Source organism: Podarcis raffonei, chromosome Z (genome assembly GCF_027172205.1).
Source record: "Podarcis raffonei isolate rPodRaf1 chromosome Z, rPodRaf1.pri, whole genome shotgun sequence".
NCBI lineage: Eukaryota > Metazoa > Chordata > Lepidosauria > Squamata > Lacertidae > Podarcis > Podarcis raffonei.
Window position 1 is genome coordinate 7,567,231 of NC_070621.1, and position 16,141 is coordinate 7,583,371.

The following is a 16,141-nucleotide window of genomic DNA, read 5'->3' on the forward strand; positions in this document are numbered from 1 at the left end:
GTACTCAGGTGGGCACAGGTGGGTGAGACCAACTCCACCCTGTTCACCCACCCAGGTCTCAGTGTTACATGCCAGATCAGCCTCCTCATTCATAATTGGATCATAGGTGGGGGAGGTCTTTCTACAAGCCAACCTGGTATTCTTCAAGAGCAGCTGCAGACCCAAGGGCTGGCTGATGTGACAACCACAGTTTCCCTTATCCAGCCTGCCCCAATACGATTCCTGGGGTTTGCTGTTATGTCCCCAATTGTTCAGACTGATTTAATTTGCTTTTAATTGTTTTAATACTTTTAACTGTTTTAACTGTTTTAAACTTATTTTGTAAAGGCTCTTTGTATGATGTGCTTGGAGTGGGGGAGAGCAGGGGTGCCCTAATTACAGTGATTCAAGGTTGGAGAGTTGGGGCAGGCAGGGGACATAACAGCAAACCCCAACCTAAGGTTCAGCTGGCTGTCTCAACTTCCAAGGCTGCAGTTAACTTCCAGGGTCCCACACAATAGAAGGCAGGGGGCAGGTCCCACAGGACTCACAGCAGGTGCTGTAATAAAGAGGGAAATGTCTTGACCTTACACTCCTTTGGTGTGCCATTAGTGCACTGGGTACATAGCTTGAGCTTTCTTGGTGTCAAGCAGACCCCCCTGCCCTCCCAGACTACTGAAGCAATCAGATTCTCAGTCTCGAGTAATGATAAAAGTGTCCTTCATTTCTCATAATATACTGCATTATATAATAACACTGGGGTTGCTGCAGATCTTCTAACATGGTTGTTAAACAGAAATATAAGGCTAACGGTTGGGATTGGAGACGCAGGGGCGGATGGATATAAGGTTGAGAGAGAACTCCTGCTCAGTCCAAATGATTAATCCTCCATGAATTTATTACATATGTCTCAGTTAAACTTGGCAATAAGCTTCTGTTTCATTGCAGTAAGCAAGTGTCTGAGAGCTGTGGGCTGGAGCAAAGGACACCAGTGGGCTGGGCTGGGAGTTTGTCCTTGCAGAACAGCAGCTTGAAATACGATGCCAATTAAAGCAAGGCCAGTGTTTTTACAACCCTCCTACATGTTATAGATGCTACAAGACCACTGCTGAATTTGTTAGTGAGAGAGACTGATAGGAGGGTGTGCAGCCAGTGGTGTAGCATGGGTGAGACTGCGTAGGACCGTGACCCCAGGCACATTTTTTTGAAGGGATTCAACCAGACATCCCCACAATGGGCTCCCTCATCAAGGCCAGAACTGTGGATAGGGAAGGTGTACTGATGGACATCTGCAGTGGCAGAGATGGCAAATACACCCCAAGAAAAGCACTTTAGGCACATGCCTGCAAAGCCTATTACACCTGGATCAAAGCATTGTTCTAGAGCAGCTTTCTCCAGCCTACAACCAGGTGTTGTTGGGCTACAGCTTCCATCATTATCAGCCAGGATGGGGAAAGTTATGCTAAATATCAAATGATCAGCACTATTCTGTCCTACTATGGGAGGACTGGAATATTAATGCACTTTGTAAAGGTTAGTGGATATTTCTCAGAACTCTGTAGTAATGTTAGAATTGTGTTGTCTCATCAAGTTTTTGTTTGTTTCTAAAATGTATACCTCCCCACTTTCAGTGGCAATCAGCTTAATACCCAAATCCATAAATAAAGTGATAGTAGCACATTGAAAATGACAAAACAGTAAAGGATAGAAAATTAATAACTGGCTATTAAGGGCTTAAGAGTTTCAGAAGCTTTTAGGAATATGGTCTGATGGTTGGTCCATCAGTGTTCTTGTCACTGACTGGCCGTGACTCTCCTGAGTTCAGGTAGAGGACATTCACAGTCTAGCAGGAGATGCCAGGCATCAAACCTGGGATCTTTTTGCATGCAAAGCAGATGCTGTACCACTGCAGTACGCTCCTTTAACTTAAGTCTTTAAAAAGTCATGCAAAACAGGAATGAGCTTGCCTGGTGCTAGAATTTACAGTGAAGGAGGCACCAGCTAGATTCCACAGGTGGGGCCCCCCCACCAAAAAGGCATTCTCCCTGGTTGCCACCTACCCTGATTCAAAGAGTGAGACTTCCCTGATAATATCCTCAATATATGTCAATGTGCAGGCAGTGCAAGACTTGGGGTTTTCATTAAAACACTTTTTTTTCAGGAAGGGGAGTTTTCCAAGAGACCAACCAGTGCTTTTTAGTGTGTGTGTGTGGGGGGGAGATCTGATAAACTTAAATATAAGGGCCTGCCTTTGCTGCACATTGTAATAAGAAGCTGTACAAGCATAGGTAGCAAGTTGCTGCTGTCTTCCTTATGAGCTTCGTCACCCAAGACCCTGACCCCCCCACCCCCTCAGAGATCTTGAGGATAGATAAGTCTGGGTTCTTGAATCACCACAGGAATGCAGTCAGCAAGCTCCAGATGCAGCACCCCAACTTTCATTATTCCAGACTCCTGGCCATGCTGTCTGGGACTGGTAAAAATTCAAGCCCAACCTGGAGACCAACACATTGGTTCTCCTGAGACTTCCACAGTGAATGAGAGAATGAGGCCTCTGTTTTCTCTGTTCTTGAGGATGCACCATTAACCTCGTACTTGAATGTCTCCTCAAACCAGCTGCAACCTGAGAGGACCCTTCTGTACACCAAGCTCTTTTGGAGCCACATGAGATATCCTGGCTGTGCTGGAAAGCACACCTGTATGACCCTGTTAACTGTTGAGCGGTCTTCTTCTAGGATACCTGAAGGCCTTTTCTTTGCTGCACACGGAACTACTTCTCGCTGCAAAAATACTTAAATCTTCAGCTTCCTCTAGGCTGGTGCTGGAACACACATTTGGCCTAGTGCTTTAAGCCCTACTGGGAGCTGTCCATGGTCCTGATAGTCTTGCACTCTGACTTATATGTTGAAGGGCCTCACACCATATTAGGTCTCTCTCTTGCTATGTAGAAATATACTTGAAGGGTATATGTGTCTGAGATTAAGTGAGTTTGGAGGCAGGTGTTAGAACAAATTGTGCCATATTTTATTTTATTTTTTTAAAAAGAAAAGTAGTAAAACCGTTATTTCTCCCTTGTGAGTGATTGGAGTGTAGCCTGGCCTTTTCTAATGAGAGGCTGTAATTGCCCTGAGGTTTTATATGCATCATGCATGACTATGAAATGCTAAATTAATGACAGAGCAGTGAAAAAACACAGGTTTGGTGTTGCTAAACAATGAGGTAGAAACAGCTGATCACTGGCCAGTAAGTTATATTTGAATGGGTTACTGACTAGCTGCCTGATGGTGATGGACAGGCTTAGTGAAGAGAAGGCCTTAAACCCAGTTAATGATTGAAATATTGGCTGTTGTGGAAAGCTGGACCTAAAAGACTAGGAAGGTATGCTGGCAAGATCCAGCCACATTGGTTTTATATCTTGTGTCCAGGATAGCAAAGTGCTAAATAAGCCATGACTTCATTTAGCTCGTGAACACCATGCCATGATTGGTGTGCAGATGGACTTTAAGTGTTCCATCTGAAGATTGTTTATCTCTTTTCTCCACAACTGTCTCCACCATGATGCTCTCAAAATTTGATGCAGCTATTACCCGCTTTCCCTTAATTTTCCTCTTGATCTCTGCAGACAGAAATGCTGGGCTTGGAACAACTTTGGTTGTGTTAATTAAATGTGTTGCTTGAAACTGTTTGTTTTGACAAACTCAATCTCTCTGTCTTTCACCTTTAGAGGTGACCCAGTGTTATGTTTGTTTTTTCAGGTGTTTACACCTGTGAGTGTCAAGTTCTCCCCTCCCCCACCAATCCCTCTGAAACAGTTGCTTGTTACATCTCAGAACTAAACAACCTCCAGTACATGATTGCTACAACTGTGTGCTGAAGACTGCAAATTGCACAGTAATTCACTCAGTATAAAAGATTAGCTTCCTGTTTGTTGACTTGGTTCATTGGCTTCTCATCCCATTTAGCATGTAAGAAATAAAAAAAGTATTTATCTTTTGAATTAAAAAAGTTTACTGCTATAAAATTCCCCCTTTTCTTTCTTTACACTGTAGCTTAATCCCACAGTACAGAGCAAATTAGATCACATTAATGCTTTGGATAGCATTCAGGTTTGATTATTGCAGTAACTTTAATGTGGGTCTGCTCTTGAATACAGAACCTTCAGCTGGTTCAATTTTGCACTTTACATATTTATTATTGTATTTGTAATCAGCACTATCATAGAAGTATATCAAGGCAGTACACAACATGCAAAGCCATAATAATATGAGTGAATGCACCCATGAAAGCATCATTAAAAACACCAATACATCCTGGAAGGTTATAAAGACAAAATAATATTCCTAAAGTCTATCTAAAAATGCAGTGGTTGCAATGTTGTTAAGGATAATTTACTGTAGGGAATCACCTCTCACCGATATTGGGAGACCTGCAAATCTCCAGATGGGAGATCCTGAATGGATCCAGTACCAATGGAGCTTGCATTTGGCACCAAATTTAAAAGGTACTGAATGCAAGCCATACTTGCCAAGCAGTGCATTTTAAAGTTTCCTGGTTGTTCCTTTGCAGCCATGTCTTCACCTGTCCCACACTTGATGTAATATATCTCATTACGTGGGATAGCTGAGCATGACTTTTGGAAGACAGTCTTGAAGGCCAGGAGCTAAGCCAAATAGAAGGCAGAAGCGTGGTCTTGCAGGAATCACTACTAAATTGGAATGGTAGGAACATGTCACCTAGTGTGTGGACTTCTAGAACCTTAAGTGAGAAAAATCTTTGGTTGTTTTTTAAAAAATAAAATATCAGAAAATAATTTTGCAGACAGTAAATAAGCTAAAGGAAACAAAAGAAAACAACATTTTATTTAAGTTGCTTTTGGAAGTGCAATTACATAAATATATTGAAGGATATTAAAGGAGCGGGGAGAAGAATGGGATGGAGAAGAAAAGGAAATGCTGCCGAGTATTTTGGGCTCTAAAGATATTTAACAAGGGAAAAGAACAAAGTCTGGGGCTGTTTCATCCGATTTTACTTGGCGGGGGGAACCCACACACATTTTTTAAAGTCAAAATTTCAAGCCTTTATTGTAGAAGCTTTAAACAGGCTCACTGAACTTTGATGAAGACCTCTGGATGAGGCATTTGAACTTCTGAAGCTGCTGTAGCCAGCTATGCTTTGATATAAATGTGGGACTAGAGAGAGGGAGGGGAAGGAATAATAAAACAAAACAAACAATGACTATGTCTCTCTGTGAACTCTTATACAACTAAGAATCAGTTATGCTGGAGGCTGTGCATCCACCCAATTTCTTTGAAGAAGAAGCCTTTTTGCTATCTACCACACCCAAAATGTTTTTTCCTGTGCTAGCCATCACTTGGTCTGTTGGTGGCCTAGGCACAATCTGCCACTGGTACTTTGCTACTGAAAGCAATTATAATCAGGTCTGTACTTCTGAATGACACTCATTGTTTTGAAATATACATTATTGGATACCCTACAAATTTTATCCATGGGCACCTTTTCTTATTGGTTAGAAACTGAAATATAAGAAGGTAAGTGGGGGACTGTCACATCTGCAATGAAGTTTGAAGCTTTGTAGATAGTCTTCTTATTGCATAAAATGTTTCTAGTCTACAGAAGGGAATTGTGGGAGAAAAGTGAGCCTACTAGCTCATTTAGATAATCTTCAGAGGTCCTGGTTTGGACAATCTCCTGTTTGCCATGTTGCTGTGACTAGTGGATGCACAAGGCAGGTTCTTCTGTGATGGCATCTCGGTAATGAAACTTATCCCTTACCATATGTGCACATAATGCTAAACCAACATATGTTATTTGTTTAAACCATAATATGCACATTCTGGTGCACTCTGCTCAAGCATTCCCCTTTCACTCCTCAGTTATATCCAAACAGGAAACCAAGGACAAATGCATCACAGCTTGTGGTGAGAGAAACAAACCATGAATGCCAGCTCAGATGTCATGCCAATTGACATGGTTTGTTGCACCAGAATAGAAAAGAAGAGGAACAAAACAGATTCATGCTTGTACACTTTATGGTTTAAACAAACCACACACCTTGTATTAGCATTATATGTGAACACCAGCATTGTGTTGTGGGTATATTGTACTAAGCCAGGGCTTCAAATCTGTGCTCAGCCATGAAGTTCACTGGGTGACCTTAGGCCAGCCACACAACATTTTCAGCATAACCTACCTCACAGTGTTGTTGTGAGAATAAAATGGGGGGGGGGATGACCTTGTATGCCATTGAGCTCCTTGCGGGCAATGTGGGATATAAATGCAAGCGAGCAAGCAGGCACAAAATAAAGTCAATTAAGACCCTATTATTTCAGAGAGTGTTTGGGATAATAGGCAACTCCTTACATTCTGTCCTTTTTCATCTCTGGTGTACTGTCGATGCTGTGCCCCTTGGATAGTGACATGGGATGTAAAATATTTTAAATAAAACAAATTAACCCGCATCTGAGCTGGCTATTCCATCTGCAGGAACTAGCCTGCTCATTCAAAAGCAGAAGTTTGTGGGAGTGGGTGGGGGTTGGCTTCTGAAAAGCTTATGAAATAAAACACCATTATTTTTTTAAAGTCCTAGGTTTCTGCCATAAAACTTCAAGGTAATTGGAGGTCTGGGCCAGTGTTAACCATCTCAATTAGTTCCTTTGTGTTTGTCTCTTAAAGTTTTCCTGGCTTCTCAAGCTGTTCCAAAATCCTTTCCTAGTTTTAAGTGGTTTCCATGACGTAATTTTTTTTTGCAAAATGTGGCGTTATGGCAATATCTCTCCCTTGCCCCAGTCACCTCTGATCTCTGCAGCAAAATTGTGAAAACAGCCTTATAATCAATGTAATTGGAAATCAGAGTTAATGAGAACCTTGGCATTCACAAAATCCCCAAAGTGATGCTGGGCTTCAGACGCTAGATGAGAAAATGATTGGGCTCAACTGAAAATCAATTTGCCTAATTAGAAGATGCATGCTCCCACCAGTCCATGTGGGAAAGACACTTTAACCCCCCTCCCACTAAGGTAAGACAACCTGTTGGCCCACAAATGGACATTTTCTAGGCTAGTGGTTCCCAATTAGGGGTCCGGGGACCCCTGGGAGTCTGCGGAACACACTCGGGGGGTCCATGGCATCATCCCCTGCCAGGGACTCACTTATCTTGTTAAATGCACAGTGAATTAAATCCCCCCCACTAAATAATTTTTGTGTTTTAATATCACAAATTTTATGGGCTGTTTTTAGTATTTCTAAAATCCTTTGCTTATTAGGGCCTACCCTACATTTTATGCTTTGCACAGGTAACTACCATAGAGTTATCAAAATTTTCAAAAGTAAGGGGTCCGTGGCTTGGCTTTTGAAAAATACAGGGTCCTCAGTAATTAGCTAATTGGGAACCACTGTTCTAGGCAATAGTGTTCTATAATGAGATATAATAGCAACTCCCATTATTTTGTGAACTCTTTTATGTTCTTTGTTCATTAATTTCCACCTACAAACAATTTCCAACTCTGTATGGAGTTCAGGGTTTGCAAAAGTTCCAGTTTCTGGCCAATGTTATTACTAAAGATCTTTCTAAGACCTGTCACCCTGCCTGGTTGCTGCATCTCTGAGCAAGTGTGCATAGAAGTTACAAACTACAGATACCTTTACCACTTGATATCCCCTTAAAACAGATAGAAAGCAGCTTTCTAGTTTTGCACATCTGGGGAATCCTTTTTGGCTTCTCCTAAATTGGGTGCTGCCAGTTGTCACTCTTTTGTTCCTGTTCTATCTGCAAAGCAGGGAATGGTCTGTGGGGGAAGAACACATACCAACTCAGACAACCGGTCTACCATCTCACTATTACCTACAGTGGCAGTAGCACTCCATGCGCAAGGAATGTTCAGAGGCTCATTATTTATTTATTTGATCTTCCTAGGATCATGTTGTTTGGGATCTACAGTCTGGTTGCTGACTTATTATCAAACTAACATTTGCTCTGCTTTCTGTGGTTACCGCTTGCACTTGCAGGGAGCAGTTTTGTTGTCAGTGAAGGAAGTTATTTGGACATCTCTGACTGGCTGAACCCGGCAAAGCTCTCTCTTTATTATCAAATCAATGCCACGTCGCCTTGGGTGAGGGATCTCTGTGGACAGAGGACTACGGATGCATGCGAGCAGCTGTGTGATCAGGAGACTGGTAAGTGGAAACATGGTTGGGGTTATGGTATGAACCACAAGAGAACATATAAAAAGGAGAGAGAAATTACTTTGAGAACCACTGCAATAAGAGGGGCGCGTGGTTTCTGCAACCCTCTTTTCTTCTGTCTGGTCTAGGGAAATCTTCCTAGGCTTCTGACATTTTGTCTTCTATTCACAAGTGCTATGAATCACATAAAATATGTTTTTATTGAAATATTTTCATGCATAACACATAACATCTCTGTTTTCAGTTCACATAGTTCTGTCTACAGGTCAGTTACATTTGGTGTGATACATTGCTGTCATGGGCATTGTGAGGGTGGGGGAGAGAAAAATGTAGGGGGAGAGAGATGGGAGAAGAAAGTGGAGGCAACACTTTCCCTTCTTTTGCATAGTGTACGTGTGGGGGATTTTGTGTCAGCATCACATGGATATGTTCTTCATCTATTCATTTATTAGTTTTCATCGATGGTAAGAGATTGGGGAGCCCAGTGTATATTTGGTTGCATTCAGTTGATTGCACTGAGTTTTGTTTGTGTGTGTACTATGAATCACTGTTGTGGACACCTTGTCCTTCACTTGGTGATATATTTGCAAACCTACAGGGTCCCCTACAAGCAGTGAATAAGGTGGGGGGGGGGTTGGACGACTTCTAAATTTCCTAGTTGGAAGCTCTGGACAGATTCACTTCGCTTTGAAGACAGGTTGGGAACAGCCCATGGAAAGAGGACTTTGAATTGTCAGTTCCCCTTGACAAATTCTGAAAAAGCTGCCATGGATGCCTCCTTAATGAAGATGCTGGTTTAGATGTTGCACTGGCAGAATGGAAACTTCTTTCCCTAACTCACAACACAGTTTTAGCTTAAAGACCTGCTTAATGGACACATGGGTCCTTATCACTTGACAGTCTTTCCACAGTCCTGGGTGTATGGTGTCTTCATGGTAGAGGCCTGTACAATTGTACAAAGACTTAATTTAAATTGTACAAAGGCTTGTTCAGGAACACCATGGGATGAACGCACGATAAAACAGCTCCTGTGCCATTGCTGTAATGTCCAAAGGACACTTGGCAAGCTGCCTTGGTTCTGGTGAAGCTTCTTGTGTCTTGAGTCTTAAAAAGCAGTGCTAAAAACTAAGTAGATAAAGCTGGAGACTTTACTTGGCTTATCCTGCTCCCCATAGTGTAACTTGCCCTTTCTCTCCTAGCCCCTCAAGGAGATCATCTGGAGCAGGATTTTGGGGGAGGTGGGGGTGGAGAGGAAAGGAGCTCTTTTTGCTTGAGCAGGACACCAATTGTGCAATGCTGAATTGAACCTTGGGGGGAGGAGATAATAATTTGGTTTTAACCAGTTAAAAGTGAATACACTTTTAAGTGAACTGGAAACCTTGATCAAGCAGGGTTCAAGTGGACAGATTTACAAACCCCGTCCAGATGCGGAAAGGTCAGAGCCTGAGGAGGCAGGGCTGGCATGTGCAGCCACACCCCTCCCAATATGGTTTCACTTCTGTGATGCCTGTTTATTGTGGTATTTATTCTGTTTATTGTTTATTGTTGTAAGCTGTGCTGTCCTGAGTGGTGTATTCGCACCAGAAGGGTGGGATACATTAGTGTTGCTAATAATAAGCATGTAAATAATGTTAGCATGTAAACAAAATTACAAAGAGCAGCTGGGAAGAAGTCTAAATGGGAAAACAACCCACTTTAAACTTGAACCACTACTGCTGATGCAATTATCCAATAGGGCCATTCCCCAAAGATAGCTTTGTGCTGCCCAAGAGAACAAGGTGAGCCTGTTGCTCAGTGGTCTTTCATGTTTTATAATGGGTGCTGTTACCAAATGGGGCAGCCACAAAGAGATCCGACTGGTTCAGGTCTCACCACCCTTGTGGCAGAAGGCACCAAACAGCCTTATCACAGGCTTAACAATTTCTGATTTCCTTTGGATAGCCAATTAAGAAATTGTTCCTCTGACATTCAATTAATAGCTTGTAGGCTCTTGGGAGAGGATTAATCAATCTGTAGCTTTCTTTGGATGCTTATGGATCTTGGAGACCTTTGTGGCTTCATTCTTTTAGGCAAGCAATAGTGCAGATACAGCGAACACATTTGTTCATTTTACTGGTGCTCCTTTGGGCTCCTGGCTGTGCAAATGGCACTCGGGGCTGCCGGCAGCAATCTGGTTCATGGACTGCGGTGGCTTGCATTTTGAAACACAGAAGCACAGCCTGGTTTGCAAATCTTGGATGGCAATGAAGAACAGAGGTCAGGATGCATGCAGAGGGATGAATTTCAGGACCAATAGCAAGTTTTGGCCTCATGCCATGATTCCTTGGGGGAAATTAACATTGCATCATGATGGTTTGGGGATGATATAAAGGGGCCTTGCTGAATTCATAGAGCATATCCTTGCTACAGACACAAATTTTTCCCTTCCAAACACATCTGCAGCATGTAGCCTCTTCCAAGCCCCTGACACAGGAAATTGTGTGTGACATCATCCAAACAGCAGTATCTGCTGGGATTTGGAGGGTTTGTTTTTGAGTTGCTTGTCCTCAACCAAAACAGTAGCAAAAAAGCACAGAGGAGTTGGCAGGTCCAGGGGGTTGTATCCATGCCATTTTCATCAGAGGTAAGGGTAATCACATCTTGTGAAGAGTTGGCTACACCTTTGCAATGCCACCAGTTGCTATAAGAGTTTGGGAGCAGGAAAACAGAAGCAGCTGCCTTAAGTCAGGTCTGTCTAGCCCAGAATTGCCCTTTCTGAGAGGCGACGGCTTTCCAGGGCAAATCTCTTTACCATCACTGGCTCTCCCAGGGTTGGGTAACACCTTTAAGTCTAAGGTCTGTCATTTCTTCCTAGCAACCTTCTGAGGACCATGCTCCAGTGGTGGGCAGTTACAGAGGCAAAAGTGTGTGAGGCAGTGTATATAAATTATGCCTTCGCAGAGTAGGCTATTTTCTACACACAAACACACATTCCTGTCCTCCAGAAAGGCAAATAAGACACACCCTTGGGAGTTCAAGGATACATTATAGCCAGGGAAAATCCATCAGCATGTGAAGCAGGCCTAGTGAGTGGTGCGGTCATGGAAGAGGGCTGTGTGGCCTGTGGAGAAGGAGAGGCCTGGAAGGGTACATTTGGCCCCTGGGCCTAAGGTTCCCAACACGTGTGCTATCTAATCCTTCCAACTTTCCATGTCAGGATGGACATGGAACCTTATGCATGTAATCCTAATGTGTTCCACATTCAAGCTGTTTATAGTGTGGACCAAGCCAAACATTTTCATAGCCCTTTAGACATGTCTAAAGGTGCTTATGTCCCCTTCAAAAGAAGCACAAATATGTTTTGAGATTACAAAGTTGATTATTTCTGAGCCTTTCTGGTATCTGAACAAAACAATTAAGTCCTGTCATTGTGTGTGTGTGTGTGTGTGTGTGTGTGTGTGTGTGTTTAAGAGATGCTGCTTTGACCCCTGACCTTCAGTGTATCTGATGGGAATGCATGTTGCTTTAACTGAGTTTGGCTTTGGATTTTGTATAATGCAAGAAGGAAAATTCTGCCATCAGAGATCCATTAATCTCCAGGCAGAATGTTGAAATTGTGTTACAGCTTGCCATCTTTAGTTTGCTGAAATGAAGTTTCCTATAAAATGAAGCCTGGAGCAAAAGCTTTAGCTGTGGGTATTAGAAGCACTAATTTTATTGTTTTTTCAGGTTTATAGAGCTTCAGTTTCAGCTGTCATGGAATAAAGAAATATAAAAGGCGTTTGGGCCTTTTTTTCTTTTATTTGTTTAGGGAAGGGGGAGAGATGATTGAGTGGGGTATGATGGAAAAGTACAGAGTTATATATGGTATGAAGTGGACATAAAGGGTTCCCCCCTAAGGGGGCTTAGTACATTTATGGATTGGGGTAAGAGGTTCATCAACTGGCATCAGCCATTGTGGCGCAGTGGAGTACCTCATGGTCAAAGGCAGTCCATCTCTGAATACCAGTTGCTAGGGGGTAAAATAACAATGTTTGACTGCTGCTTTTGTGCCCTGCGTACCAGCTTCCCTGAGGCATCTGTTTGGCTATAGCAGGAAGCAGAGGTGCATCTTTGGTCTAACAGTCTTATGCTATATTTCCTTGTCACCTATCCTGCTGTTTATCCAAAATATTTAAACCCTAAAGCATCATGCAAAGTTTCTCAAGCAAACTCCTGCTGTTGTTAAATCCAGACAGTACAAAACAGTGAAACATATTGCATTATCACAGTGTCCATAATACACACACTGTTGTTGTTGTTGTTGTTGTTGTTAGTGCAACAAATCCACTTTTAAGAAGAAACAGATTTTCTTTGCTCAGGAAAGTGACAGGGAAATGCGTAGAAAACTGTGGGATGAACAATGTCTTAACAGGAAGGCATATAAACTCCCTGCAAGCAAGTTTGTATGAATGCCTGTTGTTGCATAACCTTCCCACAATCAAACCAGAGCAATTGCTCAATAAATAAGCTTTGTGCAAGTAAATCAGAATGAATGCTACACTAAGCAGGTCCTCTAGGGGAGCCCCAAGTCAACCCCTCACAGAAAGGCATTCCATAGACAGGGCACCACCACTGGGAAAAAACGCTTTTCTGGCAGAGAAATCTGGAGAAGGTCCTTCAATGAAGATCTTAAGGCCTGGGTGGGAATATATAACCACAGGTGCTCTTTCAGTTAAGGTAAAGGTAAAGGTACCCGTGACTGTTGGGTCTAGTCACGGATAACTCTGGGGTTGCGGCGTTCATCTCGCTCTTTAGGCCGAGGGAGCCGGCGTTTGTCCGCAGACAGCTTCCGGGTCATGTGGCCAGCATGACTAAGCCGCTTCTGGTGAACCAGAGCAGTGCATGGAAATTCCATTTACCTTCCCACCGGAGCGGTGCCTATTTATCTACTTGCACTTTGATGTGCTTTTGAACTGCTAGGTGGGCAGGAGCTGGGACTGAGCAACAGATTCGAACCGACCTTTAGACCACAGTGCCACCCGTGTCCCCATTCAATTAATCTAGTCCACAACAATTTATGATTTTTAAGGTTAAAACCAGCGCTTTGATTGGCCTTGGAGTGGAAAGTAGTGCAAGTGACAAAGCACTGTACTAACTGGTGCCTATCAGTAGCCTGCCTGCTCTATTTTGAAACAGCTGAAGATTCCAGTCTCTTTTTTCACACAAAAGACCTTGCCGTAAACCTCAGTCTTCAGTGGGAGTGTACCTCTGAGTACCATTTGAGGGATGACATAGTAGGGGCAGACGTGTTAGCTTGCAGTAAATATTCAGTGTAACCAGCTGTCGGGCTCATTATACAGGTCTGTGGAGATAGAAAACTGTGGCTGCTTATAATTGGAGGTGAGTTTTGAACTATTAAAAGTACCACCTTTTTGTTATCAGAAAACAAACATTTTATTATTTGGCTGCATTAAGCTAACTAAGGGAATGTGCATATATTTGATTACCGTAATTGCATATTTGAGTCCTACCCAGCCCTAGATTTGCAAGGCAATTTCGGACAGATGTTTGGGAGTACATTCAGTGACAGAGGGTGTGCAAATGCCGTCTGGGGCAGGCGTGTAGGGTGCTCCCTTGGGGGAGGCAGGGCACGGAGTGAACCTGCTGCGACTCCTCTTGCAAATTACACCCAGGGCGCACCTGGGAGCGGAACTGTGGCTATGTTAGAGGTAGCTGTGCTACTTCCTTGCACGCCGCAGCACAAGAGAATGGTGGCAACATTGCCCTGCCATGGCCAGGCACAGGGGAGCAATTTGGCAGCTTCATAGCTCACTGCAGCCTCTCTCCATCCCTGGGACAGGCTTGTCCTAAGGGTGGAGCTGCTCGGCCTCTCTCTGGAGCTGCCACAGCTGGGCACAAGCCAACCTCCACTGACAGATCCTCTGGTGGGGCACCTGGTTGCACTCCTTCAAAATTGTGCCCCGGGCCATGGCCCCCCACACTATGCCACTGAGTACATTGTCATCTTTGCAGGGAGCAAAAGGCTCATAAGCTAGCAGTTCAGCTGAGAGATCCCTTTCCCCAGAGGTGTGGTCTAAAGCCGAAAGGAAGACTGGTCTCTGACTCTGCTCAAGGCCACACCCAGACAGTCAGAGGAGAGACACTGAAAAGTCTCAGAGTCTCTGCAGCTGGAGGGCATATCAATCAAAGTACAAATGAAGAACAACAACAACAATTTTCATTGAGAACTGTAAACCGTGACCTGTGTTGGAGGTTGTATGCTGTGGAATGGTACAGTCAGGGTCCGGCAGATTTCAAGCAAGCTAGCCTATGTCTCCTGCCTAAACCTAGCACATCACATGCAGTTAGGGTTGCCACCCATACCTTAAAAAATGGGATTGTCCCATTTTGGGAGTACAGAGTCTCCTGTCCCATTTGCCCCCCAATTTGTCCTGTTTTTGAAGTTATAAAAATAAAATTGGCATTTGTGCTCTCACCCTAACTTGCTTGTCTCATGCAACTAGAAGTTGCTAAGTGCTTAGGAAGTTGGGTCTGCGCTTCCCTCCAAAGCCAACTGATTGATGCTCAAGACTAGCCGATAGTGGAGCAGCAGCCTTTTCGAAGGGGAGAGTGTGGGCGTCAGAAGCAGCTTGAGTAAGGAGTCATTTTGTTTTGTTTTGTTTGCAAGATGAAGCATGTAAGCAAGCATTTGGGGATGGGGGCTTGTTTTGTTTTGATCCACCACCTTTTTGTTTAAAGCATTGTGTCCAAGAAGCAGCAGCTCTGGTGCATATGAATACGAGTGATCACTGATCAGGTGTCCTTTATTAATCCTGCCAATTAATTGTTTTCGAAAGATACTTTCCTCCCTTTCTCACACACAGAACTAAATGCATCTCTTATGATGGCACATGCCACCTAGAATTGCTAGATTTGGTTGTGGGTTTTTAAAACAAATATTCAAAAAGGCAGGACTGGGTTGGCCCAAGACATTTTGCTACCTGAGAAAGAACAGTGGGATAGCAATCCTTCTTCCCAGAGGTACAGTTCTATGATTCCATGAATGCCTATAGATAACAGATGAGTTCTTTTTAGTAAAAGGTAAAGGGGCCCCTGACCATTAGGTCCAGTCGTGATCAACTCTGGGGTTGCGGCGCTCATCTCGCTTTATTGGCCGAAGCTGTACACCGGCTCCCTTGGCTAATAAAGTGAGATGAGTGCCGCAACCCCAGAGTCGGCCACAACTGGACCTAATGGTCAGGGGTCCCCTTACCACCTCTCTTTGGTGGGGTTTTACCATTCTTCTTACAGGCAGAAATCCAGCAGGCGGGGAGGATGTGAATTATTGAAATTACTGTATTTTTCACTCTATAGGACTCACTTTTTCGCCTTCAAAAATGAAGGGGAAATGTGTGTGTGTCCTATGGAGCGAAGACGCCATAGCCCCGCGACCCTCTCCCGGCTGGAGAGGTGACGCACGGCTATGCCAGGAGCCTCCATAGCCGCGCATCACCTCTCCAGCCAGGAGAGCGCGCGCGGGGCTAAAGCAGCCCCCCACGACCCTCTCCCGGCTGGAGAGGTGACGCACGGCTATGGCAGGAGCCTCTATAGCCGTGCCTCACCTCTCCAGCCGGGAGAGCGCGTGCGGGGCTAAAGAAGCCATAGCCCCGCGACCCTCTCCCAGCTGGAGAAGTGACGCGTGACTATGGCAGCAGCCTCTCTGCTGTGCCTTTCCGCTGCTCCCTGACCTGCTCTTTGGGGCTGGTGGTGGGCTTCCCCCCGCCAGCCCCAAAGAGGAGGTCGAAAGGAACCTTCCAAGGTAGCCGCCTGAATGCACCTTAAACGGCACCTTGTTTTAGAGCGGGAAAACAAGAGGGGGAAAATTCTCCCACTCTCTGCGCAGTGCCTCCTGCCGCTTCGCTGAAGGGGCGCTGGGCAGAGAGCGGAATAATTTTTTTTCCTTGTTCACCCCCCTCTAAAACAAGGTGCGTTCTATTGT

The 16,141-nt window shown here is 44.1% G+C and overlaps 1 protein-coding gene across 3 annotated transcripts in view; it reads left to right on the forward strand.

Moving 5' to 3' along the window:
- The window catches only part of ASTN2 (astrotactin 2), a 653,023-nt gene that overhangs the window by 329,613 nt on the left and 307,269 nt on the right, over window positions 1–16,141 (forward strand). For all 3 annotated transcript variants that reach the window (XM_053373809.1, XM_053373810.1, XM_053373811.1), the window contains exon 7: window positions 8,005–8,172. In XM_053373809.1, the coding sequence (XP_053229784.1) occupies window positions 8,005–8,172 (168 nt within the window). The remainder of the gene's footprint in view (window positions 1–8,004; window positions 8,173–16,141) is intronic.